Genomic DNA, 21,614 nt, shown 5'->3' on the forward strand with positions numbered 1-21,614 from the left:
TTACTGCTTGCATACTCTGTAATTAAACTGATTATATATCAGAATCGTTAATAACCACTGTCCTTGAACCAGACTAGAGCCCACACTGAGTCACCTAGTGTGATGTAAGCTGTTGAGTGGTTTAGTCTCTATTGAATGCCAATACATTGTCTTTGAATTGCCACAACTTGATTTAATGCTTTTTGAATGTCTTTTAAATTATCTTGTTGTATAACCATGTATAACCAGATAACCTTCTTATTGGCAGGATTCTTGCAGTAAAATAAAAAAGATACTCTCTATAGAGATTACTGTTAAATGGCCTTCCTGTATTCGTATCAATCTGTCCTACCTCTCTGAATAACTTACATCGAACAAGGTATGGGAACAAACACCTTAGGAAATGGGTCCATCACTAAGCTACTAAACACCTGTGATACCTATCTCTAACCATATAGACACCTGCCAACCCCAGGGTTAACAGCACTGCCAACAAAAGTTGCTTTATTGTTTTTATATAAAAACTATTTTTTATTTTTTATATTTTTGCTGAATAGATGGCATTAGATGTTGATGCATTAAATGTCAATTTATGATTGAAATTGCGAATAAATTATAGTTTGCTCTAGATTGTTCTGGTTTTATTTGATACAGCTTTTATCAAGCAGTGTGTCAATTATTTGCATGTGGTCAACATAAGCCAGGAAGTACACTTTAGTATAGAAGAAAGATATTGGCGTAGCAGCTTATATGTGATTTTTTTTAAATTCATCTATGTTTATGGTTGGATATAGGTATTATAACATGGAGGTTTAAACTGATGACCAGCTGGCATTTTTATGTTTATCATTTTTATATAATAACAGATTAATAAAACCAATCATTGAAATACAGCTTGCCAGCGCTGTCTTTTTCTGTTTTGTTTTTTTTCTATTCTCTGAAAAGGGTTGAGTATTCCCTTTATTTGTAGAAAGCTGCAGGCAAGCTGATAAAACATTGAGTATTTATTGGTGCCAGGTGATCTTTTTTGATCTTCAAATATTAAAATACCCTTGAAATAGAAATAATAACAAATAAAATTAGAACTAATATAGATAACTACAGTAACATCTGAGAATATTCCCACTGCATCCGCCTTGGGACTGGATATAAATGGGGAATCACAGTCACTCTTTCACTGCACAACTACTTCAAGGGATCCAAGATGATGAAGCTCCTGTTACTCGCTGTCCTCGTCCTCATTGGTAAGATACATCTTGGAGTGTGAACTTCTCTCTTGCACGTCGGGGGTCAATCCGAGTTGATCGCTCGCTAGAGGTTTTTAGCAGCCGTGCAAACACTATGCCGCCGCCCACTTGTAGTGTATTTTAGCTTAGCAGAAGTGCGAACGAAAGGATCGCAGAGCGGCTACAAAGTTTTTTTGTGCAGTTTCTGAATAGCTCTAAACCTACTCAGCGCTTGCGATCACTTCAGACCATTCAGTTCCTCATCTGACATCACAAAAATGCCCTGCGTTCGCCCAGCCACGCCTGTGTTTTTCCTGGCACGCCTGCGTTTTTCCGACCACTCCCTGAAAACAGTCAGTTTACACCCAGAAACGCCCTCTTCCTGTCAATCACTTTGCGGCTGCCTGTGCGACTGAAAAGCATCGCTAGACCCTATGTAAAATGACATCATTCGTTGTAATAGTACGCCGCGCATGCGCATTGCGCTGCATATGCATGCACAGAAGTGTCTCATCGCTGCACAGCGAATGAATGCAGCTATCGATCAACTCAGAATGACCCCCATTGCCTGTCAGTCTTCTACGCACTCACAGACCCATGTTTTATAAGTGACCCTTGTTGTTAAATGCTTTGCCAAACACATAGTTACTCTGCAAAACGTTTCCATTTTCAAAAGGGTCAGTTATCACTTAGAGGGTATTCAATTAGTGCTGAAATCGTGGCAATTTACCGCAATTGCGTTTTTGACATTTTTGCTGTGAAAAGTCAGTTTTTGCAGGTATGCGCACTCCCGCGATTCACCCTATTCATATGCAAATGAGCGAAAACGGGATTGCCGTGAAAATTGGTGCCAAAAGTGAAAAGTGAAAAATGGGTAAATCTTTCCGTACCTCCCAAAAAAGCAAAACTAACATTGGGTAACAGTATAAAAGTTTATTATTGGTTATAATAAGTATTTCTGGTCAATGGGTCAATGGGATGATAAATGCATTTTTTTTAAATGTAAAAAAATTATAGAATGCTATTTTTTTCCAGCAAACAAGTGCTAAAATTAAACTTGGGGTACATAAAAATGGGTATAAGTATATATTTGGGTCATTTTAGGGGACTTTGAAAAAAAGTTGAAACAGACCGATCTGTAAGTCTAAAAACACTTGTCCCACACATAAAGCAACTCAATATACCTGTCCCATACTTTGTACCCCAATTTCCATTATTGAGCACTTTTTCACCCCAAAAAATTACATGTCATTATTCGCAAATTAAAAATAATTAAAAACTTCTAAGTACCTAATTAGTCATTCAGGGGGTTGTCCTAGGGGTTCAAAACCAAATCCCGACATTTATAACTGAAAATAGGGATTTTCCCCAAGTTTACCACCTGCTCAGAGTTGGTGAATTGAAATTTGCGGTAAAATTACTGCGAAAACATTTTCGTGGACAATTCAGTAGGTGTTTGGCCAAATTACCGCAATTTGCGGTAATGTCGCATCTTTTAACCATGAAAACGCATTTCACCGGTAATTGAATACCACCCTTAGAATTTGTTTCATCATTTTTACATGGGCCTCTTGTGAATTTTATGTTACACTATCACATCTGTCCTCCATGAGCTCAGAAGAGCATGGTACATCTTGTACACGATACATGCAAGTTAGTACAGGAAGACCATTAACCATAAAGACAAATAATAATGTTCTGACATGTAATGTATTTGATGCATCATGCGTCTTACTGTAAAGTGTTCTTGATTTTCCACAACGTCTTATATAATATTGTCTTGTGCTGCCCGTTCACATTCTTGACTTCATCCATTGATCACTGTTTTTACCCCAAAACAAAAGGGGTCTGGGACTCAGGATCGACAGCAAAAAGGTCGACAAACATTAGGTCGACGTCAATTGGTCGACACACCTTAGGTCGACATGGACAAAAGGTCGACAGGAACAAGGTCGACATGGAAAAAGGTCGACATGAGGGTTTTTTTTTGTCGTTTTCTTCGTAGAGTGACCGGGAACCCCAATTAGTGCATCGCGTCCCCTCGCATGGCTCGCTTCACTCGCCATGCTTCGGGCATGGTGCCTTCGCTCCGCTACCGCTTCGCTCGGCACAGATTACCGTTCCAATCGTAGTCCACGTGGATCGTTAAGTATGAAAAGGTTCCAAAAAAGAAAAAAATCGTGAAAAACTCATGTCGACCTTTTTCCATGTCGACCTTGTTCCTGTCGACCTTTTGTCCATGTTGACCTTTTGTCCATGTCGACCTAAGGTTTGTCGACCAATTGGCGTCGACCTAAGGTTTGTCGACCTTTTTGCTGTCGATCTGGAGTCCGGATACCTACAAAAGCATCCAAAAAGATCCAATACAACCAAATATTGATGGCCAAATCAGTGAATATTCAAATTAGAATGGATAGATCATTTTCATCCAAAAGGATCAGTTTGAAATTGATGAAAGTGTTAGATCTATCCTATATTACTCACAAAATGCAGACGTACTTCTCTCTCTCATCAACCTGTAATGTGCATGCGATGTAATCATTCTTTTTCTTTTAACCTACATTTACAGTATATTAGAAACAAGTAGATTAATAAAAGATAAAGATGTAGCACAGAAATATAATCATAGATTTAGAAACAACTAAAGTAGATGCATGTGTCAGCTTAACACTTTACCCTATACCTATATCTCATGTTATTTTATGCTCATGTGCTATCCAGATTACAGCCCAGAGATGGACCTATCAGTGGTGCAGCTGGTGCATTGCGCCGGTGCCCGCCCCAGTGAAGGGGCCTGTAGCATTACAATGAGACCCATTGATTCATTGGGCAGATGTATTAAGCCTGGAGAAGGGATAAATACATGATAAAGCAGTGATAAGTGTAAGGTGATAATGCACCAGCGAGTCAACTCCTATCTGTCATTTTTCAAATCTGTAACATTTGGCTGGTGCGTTATCACCTTGCGCTTATCAATGGTTTATCACTTATTTATCCCTTCTCGAGGTTAAAACATCTGCCCCATTATATTGAATGCCACCACCACCACCCGTCTGTTCCTGCACTGCAGGCCGCCAGAGTAGCTGACTGATGCAGAGCTGGCAACTGCTGTCTGAGTGTGGTCCGGTCGGAGTGGGAGGAGGGGCAGCTATCCTCTCTCCTCTCCCAATTGCTCAGACCCCAGCTTCCTTACTGAAGCTGTCCTTACCAGTGGTGCTGGGGATCTGACGTCACAATCTCGTGACTGTCCCCGGCATTAAACCCAAGGAACAGCCGCCCAACATGCTGCCGTTCTGAGCCCAGGTAACAAAATTGCAATATTATATATTTGTCACCCACTTGATGTCACCATCTCCTGGCATCATGGTTTTCCTGTCACCTAATGCTGTCACCCACTCCCTGGTATCACCCTGTCCCTGTCACCACTGCTGTCACCCTCTCCATGTTACCCACTGCTGTCACCCTCTCACTGGCATCACCCTCTTCCTGTCACCCACTGCTGTAACCCTCTCCGTGCCTCTCCCTGTCATTTACTGTTATCACCCTCTCCCTGTCACCCTCTCCCTGGCTTCAGCCTCTTCCTGTCACCCTCTCACTGGCTTAACCCACTGCTGTCACTCACTCCTTGACACTCACTGCAGTCACTCTCTCCCTATTGTCACCATCTCCCTGTCACCCACTGCTATCACCCTCTCCCTGTCACCCAATACTGTCACCCTCTCCCTGGTGTCACCCTCTTCCTGTAACCCACTGCTGTCACCCTCTCCCTGGTGTCATCCTCTACCTGTCATCCACTGCTGTCACCCTCTCTTGTCGCCCACTGCTGTTGCCCTCTCCCTGGTGTCACCCACTGCTCACACCCTCTCCCTGGTGTCACCCTCTGCCTGTCACCCACTGCTGTTACCCTCTCCCTTTTGTCACCTTCTCCCGGTCACCCTCTGCTGTCACCCTCTCCCATTCACACACTGCTGTCACCCTCTCCCTAGCATCACCCAATACTGTCACCATATCCCTGGCATTACCCTCTCCCTGTCACCCACTGCTGTCACCCTCTGATAGTCACCCACTTCTGTCACCATCTCCTGGTCATCCACTGCTGTAGTCCTCTCCCTGTCGTGACCCCAGTACCAACCACAGGATTTCTTGATAGGGATTTCCAACCGCTTGATATTAGAGTGCAAGTGGCCAGTCCATGAAGAGGGCACAACTAGCACTGAAGAAGCTGTAACATGCATTATACAAAATGCAATAGTAATCACAGTAAGCCATTAGATGTGGCAGTAGGGACATCCTGACTGAGCTGAATGCTTTATATCAGATGTGGGCACCAATCTGGATCTTTGGAGCAAGTCTGGGCACTAATTATTTTGTTTGTAATATTAAGGAGATCTTTAAAACATGCAGCTCTAGTAAAATTATATTATATACAATCACTATAGTGGTCATGGAGTGGGCTAGAGAGGGGGGTTTCCAGGAAACCAAAACCCCCCTGCATTTGCCTATGCACCCTTCCTTTGGAAGCAACCTCTCCCTGAGGGTTGGTATTTGGTTACCCTCTCCATAGCATCACTCTCCCTGTCATCCATGGCTGTCATCCACTCCCTGTCACCCACTGCTGTCCACCTCTTCCTGGCATCAAACTTTCCCTGTCAACCACTGCTTTTACCCTCTACCGGTCACACACTGCTGTCACTCTCACCATGACACCTCCTTCCTGGCATCACCCACTCCTTGTCACCCACTGCTGTCACCCTCTCCCTGTCAACCACTGCTGTCTCCCTCTCCCAGTCACCCACTGCTGTCACCCTCTCTCTGTCAACCACTGCTGTCACCCTCTCCCTGGCATTACCCTTTTCTTGTGACCCACTGCTGTCACCCTCTCCTGATCACCCAGTGCTGTCACCTTCTCCCTGACATCCAATGCTGTCACCCTCTCACTGTCACCCACTGCTGTCACCCTCTCCCTGGTGTCACCCTCTCCCTATCAGCCCACTAATGTCCCCCTCACCCTGTCAATCTCTCCCTGGCATCACCCACTGTTGTCACCCTTTCCCTGGTGTCAGCCTCTCCCTGTTACACTCTCCCTGGTGTCACCCTCACCTTCCCTGGTGTCACCCTCTCCCTATCAGCCCACTGCTGTCACCTTCTCCCAGTCAACCTCTCCCTGGCATCACCCACTGCTGTCACCCTCTCCCTGCCACCTTCTCCCTGGTGTCATGCTCACTCTCTCCCTGTCTTCCACTGCCTGGTGTCACCCTCTCCATAGTGTCACCCTCTACCTGGCAATACCCTCACCCTGGCATCACCCACTGCCTGCTGTCACCCTCTCCCTGGTGACACCCTTTCACTAGCATTGCACTCTCGCTGCTACTCACTACTGTCACCCTCTATCTGTCAACCTCTGCTGTCACTCTCTCCCTGTCACCCACTGCTGTCGCCTTCTCCCTGGTATTACACTCTTCTGTCACCTACTGCTGTCACCCTCTCCCTGGCATCACCCTCTCTCTGTCACCCACTGCTGTCACCCTCTCCCTGTCACACACTGTTGTCACCCTCTCCCTGGCATCACCCACTCCGTCACCCATCACTGTCACTCTCTCCCTGTCACCCACTGCTGTCACCCTCTCTGTGGCATCACCCTCTCCCTGTCACTCACTGCTGTCGCCCTCTCTTTGGTATCTCCCACTGCAGTCCCCGTCGCACTGGGATAACTTACTCCATGTCACCGACTACTATCACACTCTCCCTTGTGTCACCCTCTCCCTGTCACCCATTTCTGTCACCATCTCCCTATTGTCATCTTCACCTGGTCACCCACTAAGAAATGACAGTTAGAAGCTGATTGTTTGGTTCTTTGTCTCTCACAATTTTATCTCTTGCCAAGTTTTGATAAATACCCCCCTTAAGAAAGCTATTTCTTAAGAATGACACTAATGGCCTAAAGGGAAGATCCCTCTCCAGCCAGGCTAGATGCCATCTTTAAAAGGTCTCATAGGGCCTAATTCAGACCTGATCGCTGCTGTGCGCTTTCACACAGCAGCCAATCAGAACTGAACTGCGGCTGTCTCAGCCCTGCGATCGCCTCTGCTTGATTGACAGGAAGAGGCGGTCGCTGGGTGGGAGTGGGCGGGCTGGCGGCGTTTGGCCGCTGTTTAAGGGACGCGGTCTGGGCAATGCAGGTGTGCCCGGACCATTGAAGGGGGGCGTCACACACAGCCGCTGTGACCTTCACATCGGTGAGTAGCTCCTGCCAGCACTACTTTAGGACTAGCTCCCTGTCAGTACTACTCCTAAAGTACAAAAGCATCGCCGCCTTACGATGTTTGTGTACTTGTGCAAGGGCTTTTGTGCTTGTGCAAGGGGGGAGTCGGGCCTGACATGCGGGATGGACTAGCCCTGTGCTGGGCGTTCCCCCGCATGCCTGGGTAACTGATCGTAGATGTGCTAAATTTAGGACATCTACGATCAGGTCTGAGTTAGGCCCATAGTACGGAGAGATGTTCCATCTGTATGTTTTAGGGATATAATTATTTTAATAATAGGCCCCTCTTGATCCCTAATAATAACAACACTTCTTGGAAGCTGTAGTATTCCCATTCACTACTGATTCTTTAAACTTTTAAGCATAACTTCTATGTACTGTACCACATAATAAGCAGACACATTGCAATATGCACAGCTTAATGAACTAATCATGTGTCTCATATTCAGGTATTAACACAGTGGATGTATTTTCTTTAGGACATTGTTTTGCTGATGTACAGTACATTGAGGACCTTCCAGACAATGCACGTGTGGTAGGAGGATCAAATGCAGGCAGAAATGCCTGGCCATGGCAGGTGAGTGATGAGATTATAGCAAATGCTGTTATAGCTACAATATGGACTAATTACGGGGCATGTACTATAGTGATGATAATCTTAAAAATTATATTTTATTAGCTTAATCTCTGTCAGGACTGTCACTGAAGCCTGCCTCAATTATGACCCTGGAGTCATGAATCAATGACTGAGTAGGCTGCTTGATGTAAACTACTATCAGCAATGGTTTCTAATGAGGGGCATCTTAAGAGAGGAGCCTGTATGCCTCTCTAGCTAGCAGCTCAGTTGGACTCTGAGCACTAGGGTAACTAGGAGACCCTAGCACTGTACCAGAGTTCAGTGAGCTTGTGCGGGTATCTGGGAAGATGGTGTGGCTGCCATTTTCCCTGCTATTTTCCAATTGTACATGTGCAAAATGCCAGGAAAATGGCAGCCACAACATTTTCCTGGTGATTTGTGCAGCAATGCTGCCACCAATGTGGCACTCCGAAGGGGTAAGTATTCAATAAATGGGTGCAGGGTGTGCAGTGTGTGCCATATACGACATGCCCTGGCAAGGAAAGGCTCATGTCTTTGTTTGTGATTGATGGTTCTAGAACTGCTGCCAGTCAGGCATCTTCTTCTGTTACCTCACATGATAATGCAATACCTTCTCATTCAGAGTCTGGCAGATGTGTCGACTGTAAAACAGGCAAATCAGCACAGACAAAAACCACTATGTCTGAAGAATAAACTGTGTGCTCAGAAACATCACTTATCCCTGAGGAGAGTCTAAAGGCATCCATGTTAGCTACCTGTATGTGTGAGTCTGACATTTCTGATACTGGTACTGTACTCATAGAGAAGTCTCCTTCCACTATTTCTGCACCCTCTGCAAATGTGACGATAAGCAGCAGTATAGCTGCTGACACAGAAATTGAGGATGCCACTGTGGAAATGCAACAAGATGAGGGGATATTTGTAAAGCTGATGCTGTTAATAAGGATGTTGATGATGAGGATGTTGTTTGTGCAAGTCAGGCACCGTTGGAAGCAGTTCTTGCCCATGATAAGAAGAAGGCCATTGTCATGCCTGGGCATAGGACCAAAAAATCCACCTCTCATGTGTGGAATTATTTTTACCTAAATCCTGACAAGAATTGTCAAGTCATCCATACCATTTGCAAACTCAACGTAAGTAGAGGTAGGGATGTTAACTATCTAGGAACCTCCTCCCTGTTAAGTCATTTGCGGCAAGTTCATGAAAAGTTTTTGTCAACATCAGAAACTTCTGCTAAAAAATAACAACAAGCCATCCACTAGGCCTACTGCTGCTGCTGCTGCAAGTAAACTAGTATTTAAAAATATATATAACAATTGCTTCCTCTTGCAATGGATTGTTTAAAAGTCAATTGTTATACATATATTTTTTTACATTCCATTGCAAGAGGAAGCAACAATGATAGCTGCCATCCAGTTGCACAGCGGATCACTGAAGCCATGATGGCTGTGCTAGTATTATATCTGCAGCCAATATCCACCATTAATGCATCTGGTTTTAGACAGCTAATTGAGGTCCTATATCCCCACTACCAAATTCCACCTCGGTTTCATTTTACCCAAAAAGCAATTCCTCATATGTACCATGAAATATTGTATTACTGTACAAATAGTGATTGTACACTTAACAATAGATATGTGGACAAGCGGTAATGGTCAAAGATTACATGACTGTGACAGCCCACTGGGTAGGTGTATCTCCTTCAGCAGTAGCAGTATATAACACAAAACACCAGCTCATTCACAGGCAGGCTACTCTCTCTGTATCACTGGCTTCACTAAAAGGGCATGCCAGTTTCAACCTGTTAGAAACCTAAGTGACATGATAGCAAAATGGTTTACCCCACTAGGACTCTCCTCAGGCTTTAGCATTACAACTGTGTAAATTTGAACATGTTCCATGATTTGCACACACAATCAATTGGTGGTATAGAATTTTTAAAAACAATGACAGCTGTGTTCAGGAGACGCTGCCTGTGGCCTGAGAACATTGCGGGAGATTTTCAGCATTCAGCAACACATGCAGGAGATTGCAGCAGCTGCAAGAACAGTTCAATTTGCCATTCCACCAATTGAAGCAATGGGTAGTAACAAGGTGGAATTTCACCCTTTATATGCTTCAGCAGATGGAGGAACAACAATAAGCCATCCAAGTGTCTACAACAAGCCATTATTTGCCTCACCAGGACCAAAGAGTTTTTAACATCCTGAAATGGAATCACTACATTTTGATGACCATGCTTGATCCTAGATTTAAGTAGTATGTAATGTTTTTCTTTCCAACTGACACAGATCTGAATAGACGCATAGAGCTCCTTGTGAACAAGTTGTCAGTTCAAGTGGCACATGACATGATGATGTATCCTTCTTCAGTTTCTCATGCCTCTGCCAGGAAAAAAAAATGGGTTTCCCAAGAAACCCACTGGTGATGAGGATGAGTCAACTCACAGTCACACCAGAGTGATACAACATTTTGACATTTGATCAGGTCTCAAAGAACTACAGTACCCAACATTAGTGACATCTCTACCATGATTCAATCTATGATATTTTAATGACCGTGTACAAATGAGACTGTCACACAGACCATTCAACTACTGGGAGGATATAAAGGCTATTTGGAGCTCATTGTACAAACTCGCTATGCTTTACTTAAACTGTCCACCCTCTAGTGCAGAGGTTCTCAAACTCGGTCCTCGGGAGCCCACACAGTGCATGTTTTGCAGGTAACCCAGCAGGTGCACAGGTGTATTAATTATTCACTGACACATTTTAAAAGGTCCACAGGTGGAGCTAATTATTTCACTTGCGATTCTGTGAGGAGATCTGCAAAACATGCACTGTGTGGGCCCCCGAGGACCGAGTTTGAGAACCTCTGCTCTAGTGTGTACTCGTAAAGATTTGACAGAACAGCTGGAAACCTTGTGAGCCATCAATATTAAAAGCTACTTTCTCAAAATTCGGAAAAGATAATGTTCATAAAAATGAACTACAAATTCCATGAGGAAGACCTTTCCAACTAATCACGTCAAAGTACAGAGACTTCTGTAATGGTGAATTACTGCGGGGATGAATTAATATTGTATGATGATGCTAACACTGATGAATGTGATGATGAGAATGATAATGACAACATATTCCCACTGTAGAGAAGAGAAAATTAACAAAACAACACACGGCCTTAAGCCCATTGGGAGCTTGTTTTTTTGGGGCCCAAACCAACCAAGCACTTCAGCCACAAAAGTGGCAGACCCTGTCACTGAAATGCTTGTTTTTTCCTTTTTAATAACCAACATAAGGGTAAGTGTGGGTGGGAGAGCAGAAGGACAATTCCATCTTGCACCACTTTACTTTTCTGCCACTGCTGTGTGGCAATGTTTCATAGATGTGCTATAAACTGCTGTATGTTTGTGCCGCTGCTCTGTCGCTTAGTAACCAGTCAGCTCGTTGCAGATTTTGGCCAATATTGGTTAAAACAATATTAATAGCAGTAAGGTGGTCAAAAGTAACTGGAAATGTCTGGAAATGAATGTTTTTGAGTTAACAATATTATAGGAATCATTACAAGATTTTAGCTGATTTTAGCATTGTATAAAAAATATACAGATCCAAAACATGTGAGGGTGGTTTTGCTAAATTAGAACCAAAACACAAATTAGTACAGATCCAAAACTAAAACACGTGGATCTGCACACATTTCTATTACTGTGCACAAAATATTTAGAATTGACAAAGCTGCACTTCTAGCTAAAGTAGTGAATATTTTAGTTCATTTTAAAATGGCTGCAGAAAATGGGGGATAGAGGAAGAGCATAAGGTCCAATGAGAACTCACAATGTTTGCGATGTCATCCTACTGATCCTACCACCACCAAAACATCACACAGCCCCTGTTTTCAATCACCGCTGTAATACTCCACTCCACGCGTTAATGCAGCCTTAAAAACATATGACACTGTTTTCTATCTGAGCTTGGTGATGGCAATGTTAATACTGTAATTAATAAATTCTTTCAATTTTATAAGTGCTATCAATTCTGCTAGTTTCATGAAGTAAGGTTTATCATATTTTGTTTAAAAAAATGATTTATTTGATGAATAATAGCAATGCAAGCAATAGTCAAATAACACGATAATAACTATAGACAATAGTGAAGAACAGAATATTACAAGCAGATCAGTCATAACAAAGTGTGCCACACAAAATGGGATTCTGAAAGGCACATCGCATGGGCCCTCATTCCGAGTTGTTCGCTCGCTAGCTGCTTTTAGCAGCATTGCAAATGCTAGGCCACCGCCCTCTGGGAGTGTATCTTAGCATAGCAGAATAGCGAACGAAAGATTAACAGAACTGCTAATAAATAATTCCTTGCAGTTTCTGAGTAGCTCCAGACCTACTCCTAGATTGCGATCACCTCTGTCCGTTTAGTTCCTGGTTTGACGTCACAACCATGCCCTGCGTTCGCCCAGCCACTCCCCCGTTTCTCCAGCCACTCCTGCGTTTTTAACTGACACGCCTGCGTTTTTTAGCACACTCCCGGAAAATGCTCAGTTACCACCCAGAAACGCCCCTTTCCTGTCAATCACTCACTGATCAGCAGTGCGACTGAAAAGCGTTGCAAGGACAACAGCAAAACTGCTAAGTTTTTAGATAAATAACTAAGCGCATGTGCGCTGCGTACCATGCGCATGCGCATTTAGCAACAAATTGCAGCATAGCGAAAATCGGCAATGAGCGAACAACTCGGAATGACCCCCATAGTGTATTGCGAAAGTCCTCATGGTCATCCAATAATAAGCAAGAGATGATGCTATAATCCATTTTTATTATTTTTTTGTACTTTTCATAGATTCCCGAGTTGAGAACCTCAAGAAGAACTTAGGTTATACAAAAGGAGTAAAAACAACAATAATAATAATAATAATAATAATAATAATTTATTTATATATATAGCACTCTTTCTCCAGTAGGTCTCAAAGCACTTAACAGATAGAAAAGCGTTTCAGAAAATACAGAGAGAATGAAGATACTAAAGCGACTGTAAGGACATGCTTGGGTAACAAGAATAATAATTTTATTTATATAGTGCTCTTTCTCCAACGGGACTCAAGGCACTTAAGGAAAGTCTTGAGTCTGTTTTTGAAGGATTCTAGAGTGGTGGCCTCTTGAACTGTGTGGGGAAATGAGTTCCATAGAGGCGAAAAGCTTTAAATTTTGGGAGATTCTAGGTACTGCTAAAAGTCCTTCATCTACAGATCGCAGTAATCGAGTGGGGCAGTATAGAGTTGCTTCAAGTACCTTGGGCCCTGGTTATGTAGGGCTATGAAAGTCAGTAAGCCAATCTTAAAATAAATTTGCCATCTTACGGGCAGCCAGTGGAGGGAGTAGAGAATGGCTGCTATGTGGCTGGATCTGAGCTGGTTGGTTAAGAGTCTGGCAGCTGCGTTTTGTACCAGCTGTAAACTGTGCAAATCTATTGCTGGGAGACCAAAGTAGAGTGCATTACAGTAGTCTAATTAAGATGATACAAATGTTTAAGCATCAAGCCATTATTCAGGACAACACCAAGATTCTGCACATGGTCAGTGTTTTATCATTCTGAACTCCCACATGTAAGTCCAGTTGGATGACTATGTTGCAGTCTTGTCCTTTTATGTTGAGGTCCTATCATAAGGACCTCTGTTTTATCAGGATTAATTTGCAGCAAACTGGCACTCATCCAACCTTGGAGCTCAGCTAGACAGTCATTTAGGGGTGTTATTAGTTTCTCAGTACCTGGAGCAAAGGACAGGTACAGTTATGTACATCTGTATAGCAATGGTAGACCAGGTAATGTCTGATTATATCACTCAGTGATCGTATGTATAGTGCAAAAAGCATGGGGTATAGTATAGTACAGCACATGGCAGTGGCACTGGTGAAGATGAGTATTGTCCAGATTAAACTTTGTGTGACCAGTCGATGAGAAACTATTTGAACCAACTAAGGACTGTGCTGTCCAATCCACAGAAATGTTCAGACACTCAATCAGAAATCCATAGTCGATGGTATCAAATGCTGCAGAGAGAGCCAGAAGGATTCAGATTGAACAGTCACCCTTGTCTCTTGTCATCAGAAAATCATTAAGCACACATACCAGGGCTGTTTTAGTGCTATGTCTTCTCCTGAATCTTGACTGGAATGAATCATAAATACCATGGGTTGTCAGGTGGCTTTCCTGTTGAAGTTGCAACCACTTTCTCAATAAACTTTACTAGAAAAGGAAGGTTTGATACCAGTCTGTAGTTGGTCATGCAGTTGAAGAAAGAAATGGGGGGGTGGGGAGAAGAAAGAAGACAGATAAGGAAAGAGAGCCAGGGAAAGGTGATGGGAGAAAAAGAAAGAAGAAACCTAAGAGTGACTGGCCTTCGCTGAAGAAGGCAGCTCTTAGGGTAAAGGGGGAGACCACACCTACAGTACAATACCTTTCCATTACATGGAAAGGTCTGTGAAAATAATTAAAGACAGAGATGGAAACCCCCCACCCCAAGGAGACACAGTGGGATTAAGGAGCTATCCGATCTGCACTGGGCGTTATTCAACAATATGCAGGTTTCATACCATTGTGTGGTCTGAAAGCAGGTCTGAATTTGGGTCTTGGTAACATCAGTTAAAGAATCACTATAACTTGCCCAGATGGTAATGTTTTTTTAATCTCTACCTCTTTGGAACGAAGCATCCAGTTTAAAAACAAAGAATATAAGGCAAGGGAAGAATATAATTGTACATGGTACTGTGAAATATGTTCTATCTTCTAGATATCTCTCCAATACATCTCTGGCAGCAGCTGGTACCACACCTGTGGAGGTACTCTGATCCGTGCTAACCGTGTGATGACTGCTGCTCACTGTGTGGACAGGTAACAGACACTGAAACAATATCAGGTTCATGGTAAAAGGTCTATTTTTGAAACTCTTAAAGGAGACTGCTAGATATTAGCTAGGTTTTAGAATATTTAAAGCTTCTACAAATGCATTTGAAGCCAGCAAATCAGTTCACAAGGACATGTTTCAGAAATCAGAAGTACATTATGTTGTGTTTAACAAAACCATCTATTTTAAAAAAAAATATATAAAACATGTATCTGTATACTTGTGTTCCTCCTATTGATGTGCGGGTCCAGTTTTCAGAGAACTGAACTCGCCCGTACTTCACGATTCCGAGTGAATCCGAGCCCTGGCTTGGGATTTCCTGCCAGGCTTGGAATCCAAAACGAGGCAAAACTTCATCTTCCCGGCATTGAATCTCAGGTGATTTGGATTTGATAAAAGTCACTCCTGCAGTGATTCAGGTGCCATTTCATACAGGACGTCGGAGAGTTACGGTGTGGTGCTGTGGGCTGCAGCAGTAATAGGACTGCGTCTGTAAAGGGCTGTGGGGTGCAAGCATTACTGTTGCTTTGTCAGACTAAAGGGCTGTGGGCTACAGCATTAAGACCACTGTGTGAGTGAAAGGCTGTGGGGTGCAAGAACTACTGTGTCTGTATCTCATTAAGTCCCAAAAGTAGTATACGATTACATATGCCTGTGGACTCCTGCTGTTAAATGCTGACAGTATTCCTGTGTCTCCCGGCCTGGGATACCAGCTCACACAGCGCCCTTCACCACACATTCTCCCCACTGACGTCACCACCTAGTCAGTGCCTGCACTGCAGCTGTCTAATTACCTCTCTCTAGACCTTCTCTGCAGATATCCATTCACTGGTAAAGCTCACTGCTTCTCTTTTTAAAGTCTTCCATTCCCACAGGTGTAGACCTGCCTTCCAGGGCTGTCCAGGGCATGGTGCTCTCTGCTAATTGGAGCTGCAGAAATAGGGGTTGGAGATGGGAGTGAGGAAGGCCAGGTTCAGTGCAGTTTAAAACATACTGATGCCCTGCATGTCTACACATGTATAGGAGAGAACAATAGATGCTAATTAAGTTAGCATGTCTCCAACTCTCACACAGGGCCTAATTCTGAGTTGATCGCAGCAGCAATTTTGTTAGCAGTTGGGCAAAACCATGGCCCTCATTCCGAGTTGTTCGCTCGGTATTTTTCATCGCATCGCAGTGAAAATCCGCTTAGTACGCATGCGCAATGTTCGCACTGCGACTGCGCCAAGTAACTTTACTATGAAGATAGTATTTTTACTCACGGCTTTTTCTTCGCTCCGGCGATCGTAATGTGATTGACAGGAAATGGGTGTTACTGGGCGGAAACACGGCGTTTCAGGGGCGTGTGGCTGAAAACGCTACCGTTTCCGGAAAAAACGCAGGAGTGGCCGGGGAAACGGTGGGAGTGCCTGGGCGAACGCTGGGTGTGTTTGTGACGTCAACCAGGAACGACAAGCACTGAACTGATCGCACAGGCAGAGTAAGTCTGGAGCTACTCTGAAACTGCTAAGTAGTTAGTAATCGCAATATTGCGAATACATCGGTCGCAATTTTAAGAAGCTAAGATTCACTCCCAGTAGGCGGCGGCTTAGCGTGTGTAACTCTGCTAAATTCGCCTTGCGACCGATCAACTCGGAATGAGGGCCCATGTGCACTGCAGGAGAGGCAGATATAACATGTGCAGAGAGAGTTAGATTTGGGTGGGGTGTATTCAAACTGAAATCTAAATTGCAGTGTAAAAATAAAGCAGCCAGTATTTACCCTGCACAGAAACAAAATAACCTATCCAAATCTAACTCTTTCTGCAAATGTTATATATGCCCCCCCTGCATGGCACATGGTTTTGTCCATTTGCTAACAAACTTTCTGCTGCGATCAACTCAGAATTACCCCCATAGTGTCCAGTCACTACCAGAATTAACCCCTTACATGCCTGTGTGACATGCAAGGGATTACGAGCAATGTCAGCTGCTATTTGTCTGTGAAATCCTCTGGCCTAGACTTATTCCTATTAACAGCTACACACATAGAACACAGTGTAACCAAATAAACTACTTATTTCAAATATAACAGATACAATGTAACTATAAAATATAATAATAATAATAATAATAATAATAATCGGATCACTACATTTTGGCGACCATACTTGATCCTAGGTTTACGTTGTATAGAATGTCTTTCTTTCCAACTGACACAGATCTTAAGAGATGCAAAGAGCTCCTTGTGGGCAAGTTGGCAGCTCAAGTGGCACATAACATGCCAATTTCTCCTCCTTTAGTGTCTCCTGCAACTGCTGCTGCCAGGAAAGAACCATGGTTTCTCCAGAGACCCACTGGTGATGAGTGTGAGTCAACTCACACCAGAGTGATACAACATTTTGACATCTGGTCATGTCTCAAATAATTGCCCAACATTAGTGACACCTGGTAATCTATTATGGTAACCATCCATAGAATGGTGGAGGATTATTTTAATGACAGTGTACAAATGAGCATGTCAGACAGTCTCTTTGACTACTGGTAGAAAAAAATGGCAATTTGGAACACCTCATACAAATTCACTATGTTTTACTTAAGCTGCCCACCCACCAGTGTGTACTTGGAAAAGGTTTTCAGCAACTACGGGAACCTTGTGAGTGATCGGCATGGGAGGCTGCTTTCTCAAAATGTGGAAAAGATGATGTTCATAAAAATGAACTACAAATTCCACGAGGAAGACCTTTCCTGCCAATTACATCAAAGTACAGAGACTTCTGTAATGGTGGATTCAAACAGGGATGAGTTAATAATGTGTGATGAACTTAACACTGATTAGGGTGAGGATGAAAATTCTTATACATCATTCTTCCCACTGTAGAGAAAGATCATTAACAAAACATCACTGTTAGCTGCCTTAATCCCATTGGGAGCTTGTTTTGTGGGGGGCCAAACAAGCCAAGCACTTCAGCCACAAAAGTGGCAGTCCCTGTGGCTGAAGTGCTTGGTTTGTTACACTGAGCATGTCCTTTTTAATATCCAACATAAAGGTGGGTGGGAGGGCCCAAGGACAATTCCATCTTGCAACATTATTCTTTTCTGCCTCTGCTGTGTGGCAATGCTTCATAGATGTGCTCTAAACTACCATGTGTTGGTGCCACTGCTCATTTGCTTAATAACCAGCCAGGTGGCTGCAGCCTTTGGCCAATATTGGTGAAAACAATACTGTAAGTTGTTAGGTGGCCAAAACCAATAACAGACCAAAATTACATGATTTTAGATGTTTATATGCTGTGCACAAACACATGGCATCAATTCAGTATTTACACCAACCTCCCCCACGGGACATTGTGGCTAAAAATAGTAAAAATTGGGATGTTTGAGAGGTATGCTAACGTACTCTGCACACATCTACTAAGGTCACATTGTATGCATGAGAAGTTTGGAATAAATGTATGAACCACAAATGAATTTGCCTTCAACTTATCTACTAAAATCCACTCCACTCTGATCCATTTAAATCCCAAACCGATGTTCTGGATATGGTATTCTGGTTATTGTGAACTAGTGGCAGCTATGAAGAAATGAATGAGGTTCATAAAGTATTTAAATGTAGGAATGAAGCCATGCACTGACAGTATTATACATGGTGCTGTAAGATAGACCTTACTGTGCTACTTCACTGCAATTCAGACAATGTAAATTACCGTAATTGTGTCCTAATACAAAAGCTCATTTTAGGGAGTAAAGTATCTCTATTTAATGCAGAGCACTATACTGGAGAACGTTGTGAAAAAATTAAAATTTTTGGGAACGGCACATTGATCTGTCAAGCAAATTATTTTAGGATTCCTGTCAAAAATTTGCATTTGGAACGTGGTATGTCTACAAAGAGTGACCTAAGTCTGTCTGCTTATTTCTACCTGCTGTTTAGGGTAGCCACCTACCGTGTGGTCTTGGGAGATCACAACCTGAGTGCAAATGATGGAACAGAGCAATACATCTCAGTGTCAGGCATCCGTATTCATGCATCCTGGAACACCAACAATGTTGCTGCTGGGTACGTTTCTGCCACAATCTAAGAGTAACATACAGTTTGCTCCCGAGTAGATTTACTGTTCTGCAAATCAGATTTACACAACAGCAATAAGATTTCCTTTTCCACTTTCCTGTTAACTTTTTAAAGGGAAGGACCTCAGTACCTCAGTACTTTAATAGGCAAACTTTCCCCTTAAAGGGGAATATGACACAAAGCTGGTCTCTGGATATAATTGTATTCAGTACAGAGAGTAGCACAGAGCAGCAAATCATAAACAACTAATGCTTATTATATAATACAATCTTGCATTGGTACAGTATGAGATCTCACTATATTGTTTATTTCTCTCATCCCATATAGTTATGATATTGCCGTCCTCCATCTGGCATCTAGCGCTACTATTAATAGCTACGTGAAACTGGCTGCCCTGCCCGCTAGTGGCGTTGTTCTCGGCCACAACCACAACTGCATTATTTCAGGATGGGGAAGAACCTCTAGTAAGTTATCCTACAAGATAGCTTTGTAATTGGTTGTCTGTGTAATAGTCCAAGAAACCAGATTGCATGTGTTGTTGCAGAATAGGGAGGTCCCACTGCTAGGACTACCAGCTAATGCAGCATGTGCCCTCTAACCTTTGTTACCTGCAGTGTACAGACCTTGCTTCTTGGGTTCGGTCTTTCAACAGACAGCTCCAAGCAATGTGTCATGGACACTGTAGTTACTAAAATGGGTTATATAGATAATATAGAGATAAAAAAGATGTACTGTGCAAGTATCAGTAAAGACTCTGACCATACCTGATGATGAGTCAGAGCCCAGTTGGGGTTCTAGCAGTCTGACAGTCCAGTTAGAGACTACAGTCAGAGTCGAGTGTGCTTGGAAGCCTCTAGGGGCCTGGAGGACAATGTCTAAACCTGAAAGAGACAGGGAAGACCACCAAACTCTTTGACTTTGTTGCGAACTAGCTGCCCCAGTCTAGAGAGGGGCGAAGCAGTGAGATAATGCTCTACACAGAGAGGCTAGGCAGTTTATTATTTTCTGTTTTGATTATGCTGACAGTCAATCATTATTTCATTTATTTACCGAAAAAGCTGTGTTTGAATCCTGATTAATCACCTAGATACTGCACCAATACATCCCTCTACTGAGCTAGCAGATAATTATGGTACATATATGGTATTTGATAAATGTACATTGTATAAAAATAAAACTGAATGCTTGCTTAAAAGTAACACAGTATGTAGGGTGCTGGATGAATAAATAAAAAACTGTATTAGAGTGAGTGCTGTCAGGGTAATCATGCACAAACAGAAATACAATTTCTATATTTCTAGCTTTTAATTTCGAGAAACAAAGCTGGCATCCATAAAGCGTGTATAAAGGGGCCACAAATAGTGACATGGTGTTATTGACAATTATGTACCAGTAAAGGACCAACCACAAAAAGTTGCCTCTTTCCAGCAATGCCATATTTACCATGCAGGAAACTAGACATCACATGGCAGCACATGTTAGTGGATACACATCACATAAAAAAAAATTGTTGATTAAATTTCTTCCCCCCCCAGATATTTGTATTTTCTATTTGATCTTTATAAATCACCTATGTTCACAGCAATAACAATAAATAGTGTGCACACACTATCTGATTTAGAGTCTATTACTCACAGTGTCTAATATAGTATAAGCTCTAAGTATAGACTCGATGCCATGTTGCAGCATACTGGGAATAATTGTATTCTTACTTCTTTTGTTCCAGCCGGTGGATCTCTGCCATCCATCCTCCAGCAGGCCCCTCTGCCAGTGGTGGCCCACTCAACTTGCTCAACCAGCTCTTACTGGGGCAGCACTGTCAAGACCTCTATGGTTTGTGCTGGTGGTAATGGAAATCAGGCTGGATGCAATGTAAGGCTTATAAAAATGCTGATTCTTAATACAAGAATTGTTTAGCTAAATTGTACCGATAAATAGACATCTACATTATTTAAACAGTATTTTAGGTTATTTGTTGTTATAGTTTGGGTGTACTACACAGAGCAATGCCCAAAGGGACATAGGAGTCTATTTACTAAGCATTGTATGGAGATAAAGTACCAGCCAATCGGCTCCTAGCTGCCATGTTGGGTTTGAAAAATTAAGTTAGGAACTGGTTGGTTGGGACCTTATCTCCATCCATTTTATCTCCATCCAAGGCTTAGTATATAGACCCCATAGTTTCACAAAATAAGTCAACTTGTAAATCGGTTTAATCAGTTTGTTAAATAAAAGAAAAAGTTGAAAAGAAACCAAATCTGAAATAGAAATGTAAAAAATAAACCAGACGCTGTGAAATAATGGCATTCATATGGAGAGAAGATATAAAGGGTGAAAGAGGAATCGAATCCTGTAAAACGGGCATGGTTTAGTTTGGGTGGGACTGGCAGTGGTTCATGTTAGGTCACACAGGTGCAGAGACACTTCTTAAAATGGACCTGGTTGGATGTTTTATTGAGCAAGCCACAGCGTTCCAATCTTTAGGCATCCTGGGGGAACTTTATCAAAGCTTGGAGAGAGATAAAGTACCAACCAATCAGCTCCTGTCATTTTACAGGCTGCACGTGATGACAGGAGATGATTGGTTAGT

General features: G+C 42.7%; 1 protein-coding gene across 1 annotated transcript in view; it reads left to right on the forward strand.

Moving 5' to 3' along the window:
- Nucleotides 1-1,169: 1,169 nt before the first annotated feature.
- The window catches only part of LOC135050652 (chymotrypsin-like elastase family member 1), a 28,858-nt gene continuing 8,413 nt past the window's right edge, over nt 1,170-21,614 (forward strand). The window contains exons 1-6 of the mRNA XM_063957079.1: nt 1,170-1,223; nt 7,947-8,044; nt 14,861-14,961; nt 18,887-19,012; nt 19,352-19,488; nt 20,751-20,896. Coding sequence (XP_063813149.1) covers nt 1,184-1,223; nt 7,947-8,044; nt 14,861-14,961; nt 18,887-19,012; nt 19,352-19,488; nt 20,751-20,896 — 648 coding nt within the window. The 5' untranslated portion in view covers nt 1,170-1,183. The remainder of the gene's footprint in view (nt 1,224-7,946; nt 8,045-14,860; nt 14,962-18,886; nt 19,013-19,351; nt 19,489-20,750; nt 20,897-21,614) is intronic.

Source organism: Pseudophryne corroboree, chromosome 2 (assembly GCF_028390025.1).
Source record: "Pseudophryne corroboree isolate aPseCor3 chromosome 2, aPseCor3.hap2, whole genome shotgun sequence".
NCBI lineage: Eukaryota > Metazoa > Chordata > Amphibia > Anura > Myobatrachidae > Pseudophryne > Pseudophryne corroboree.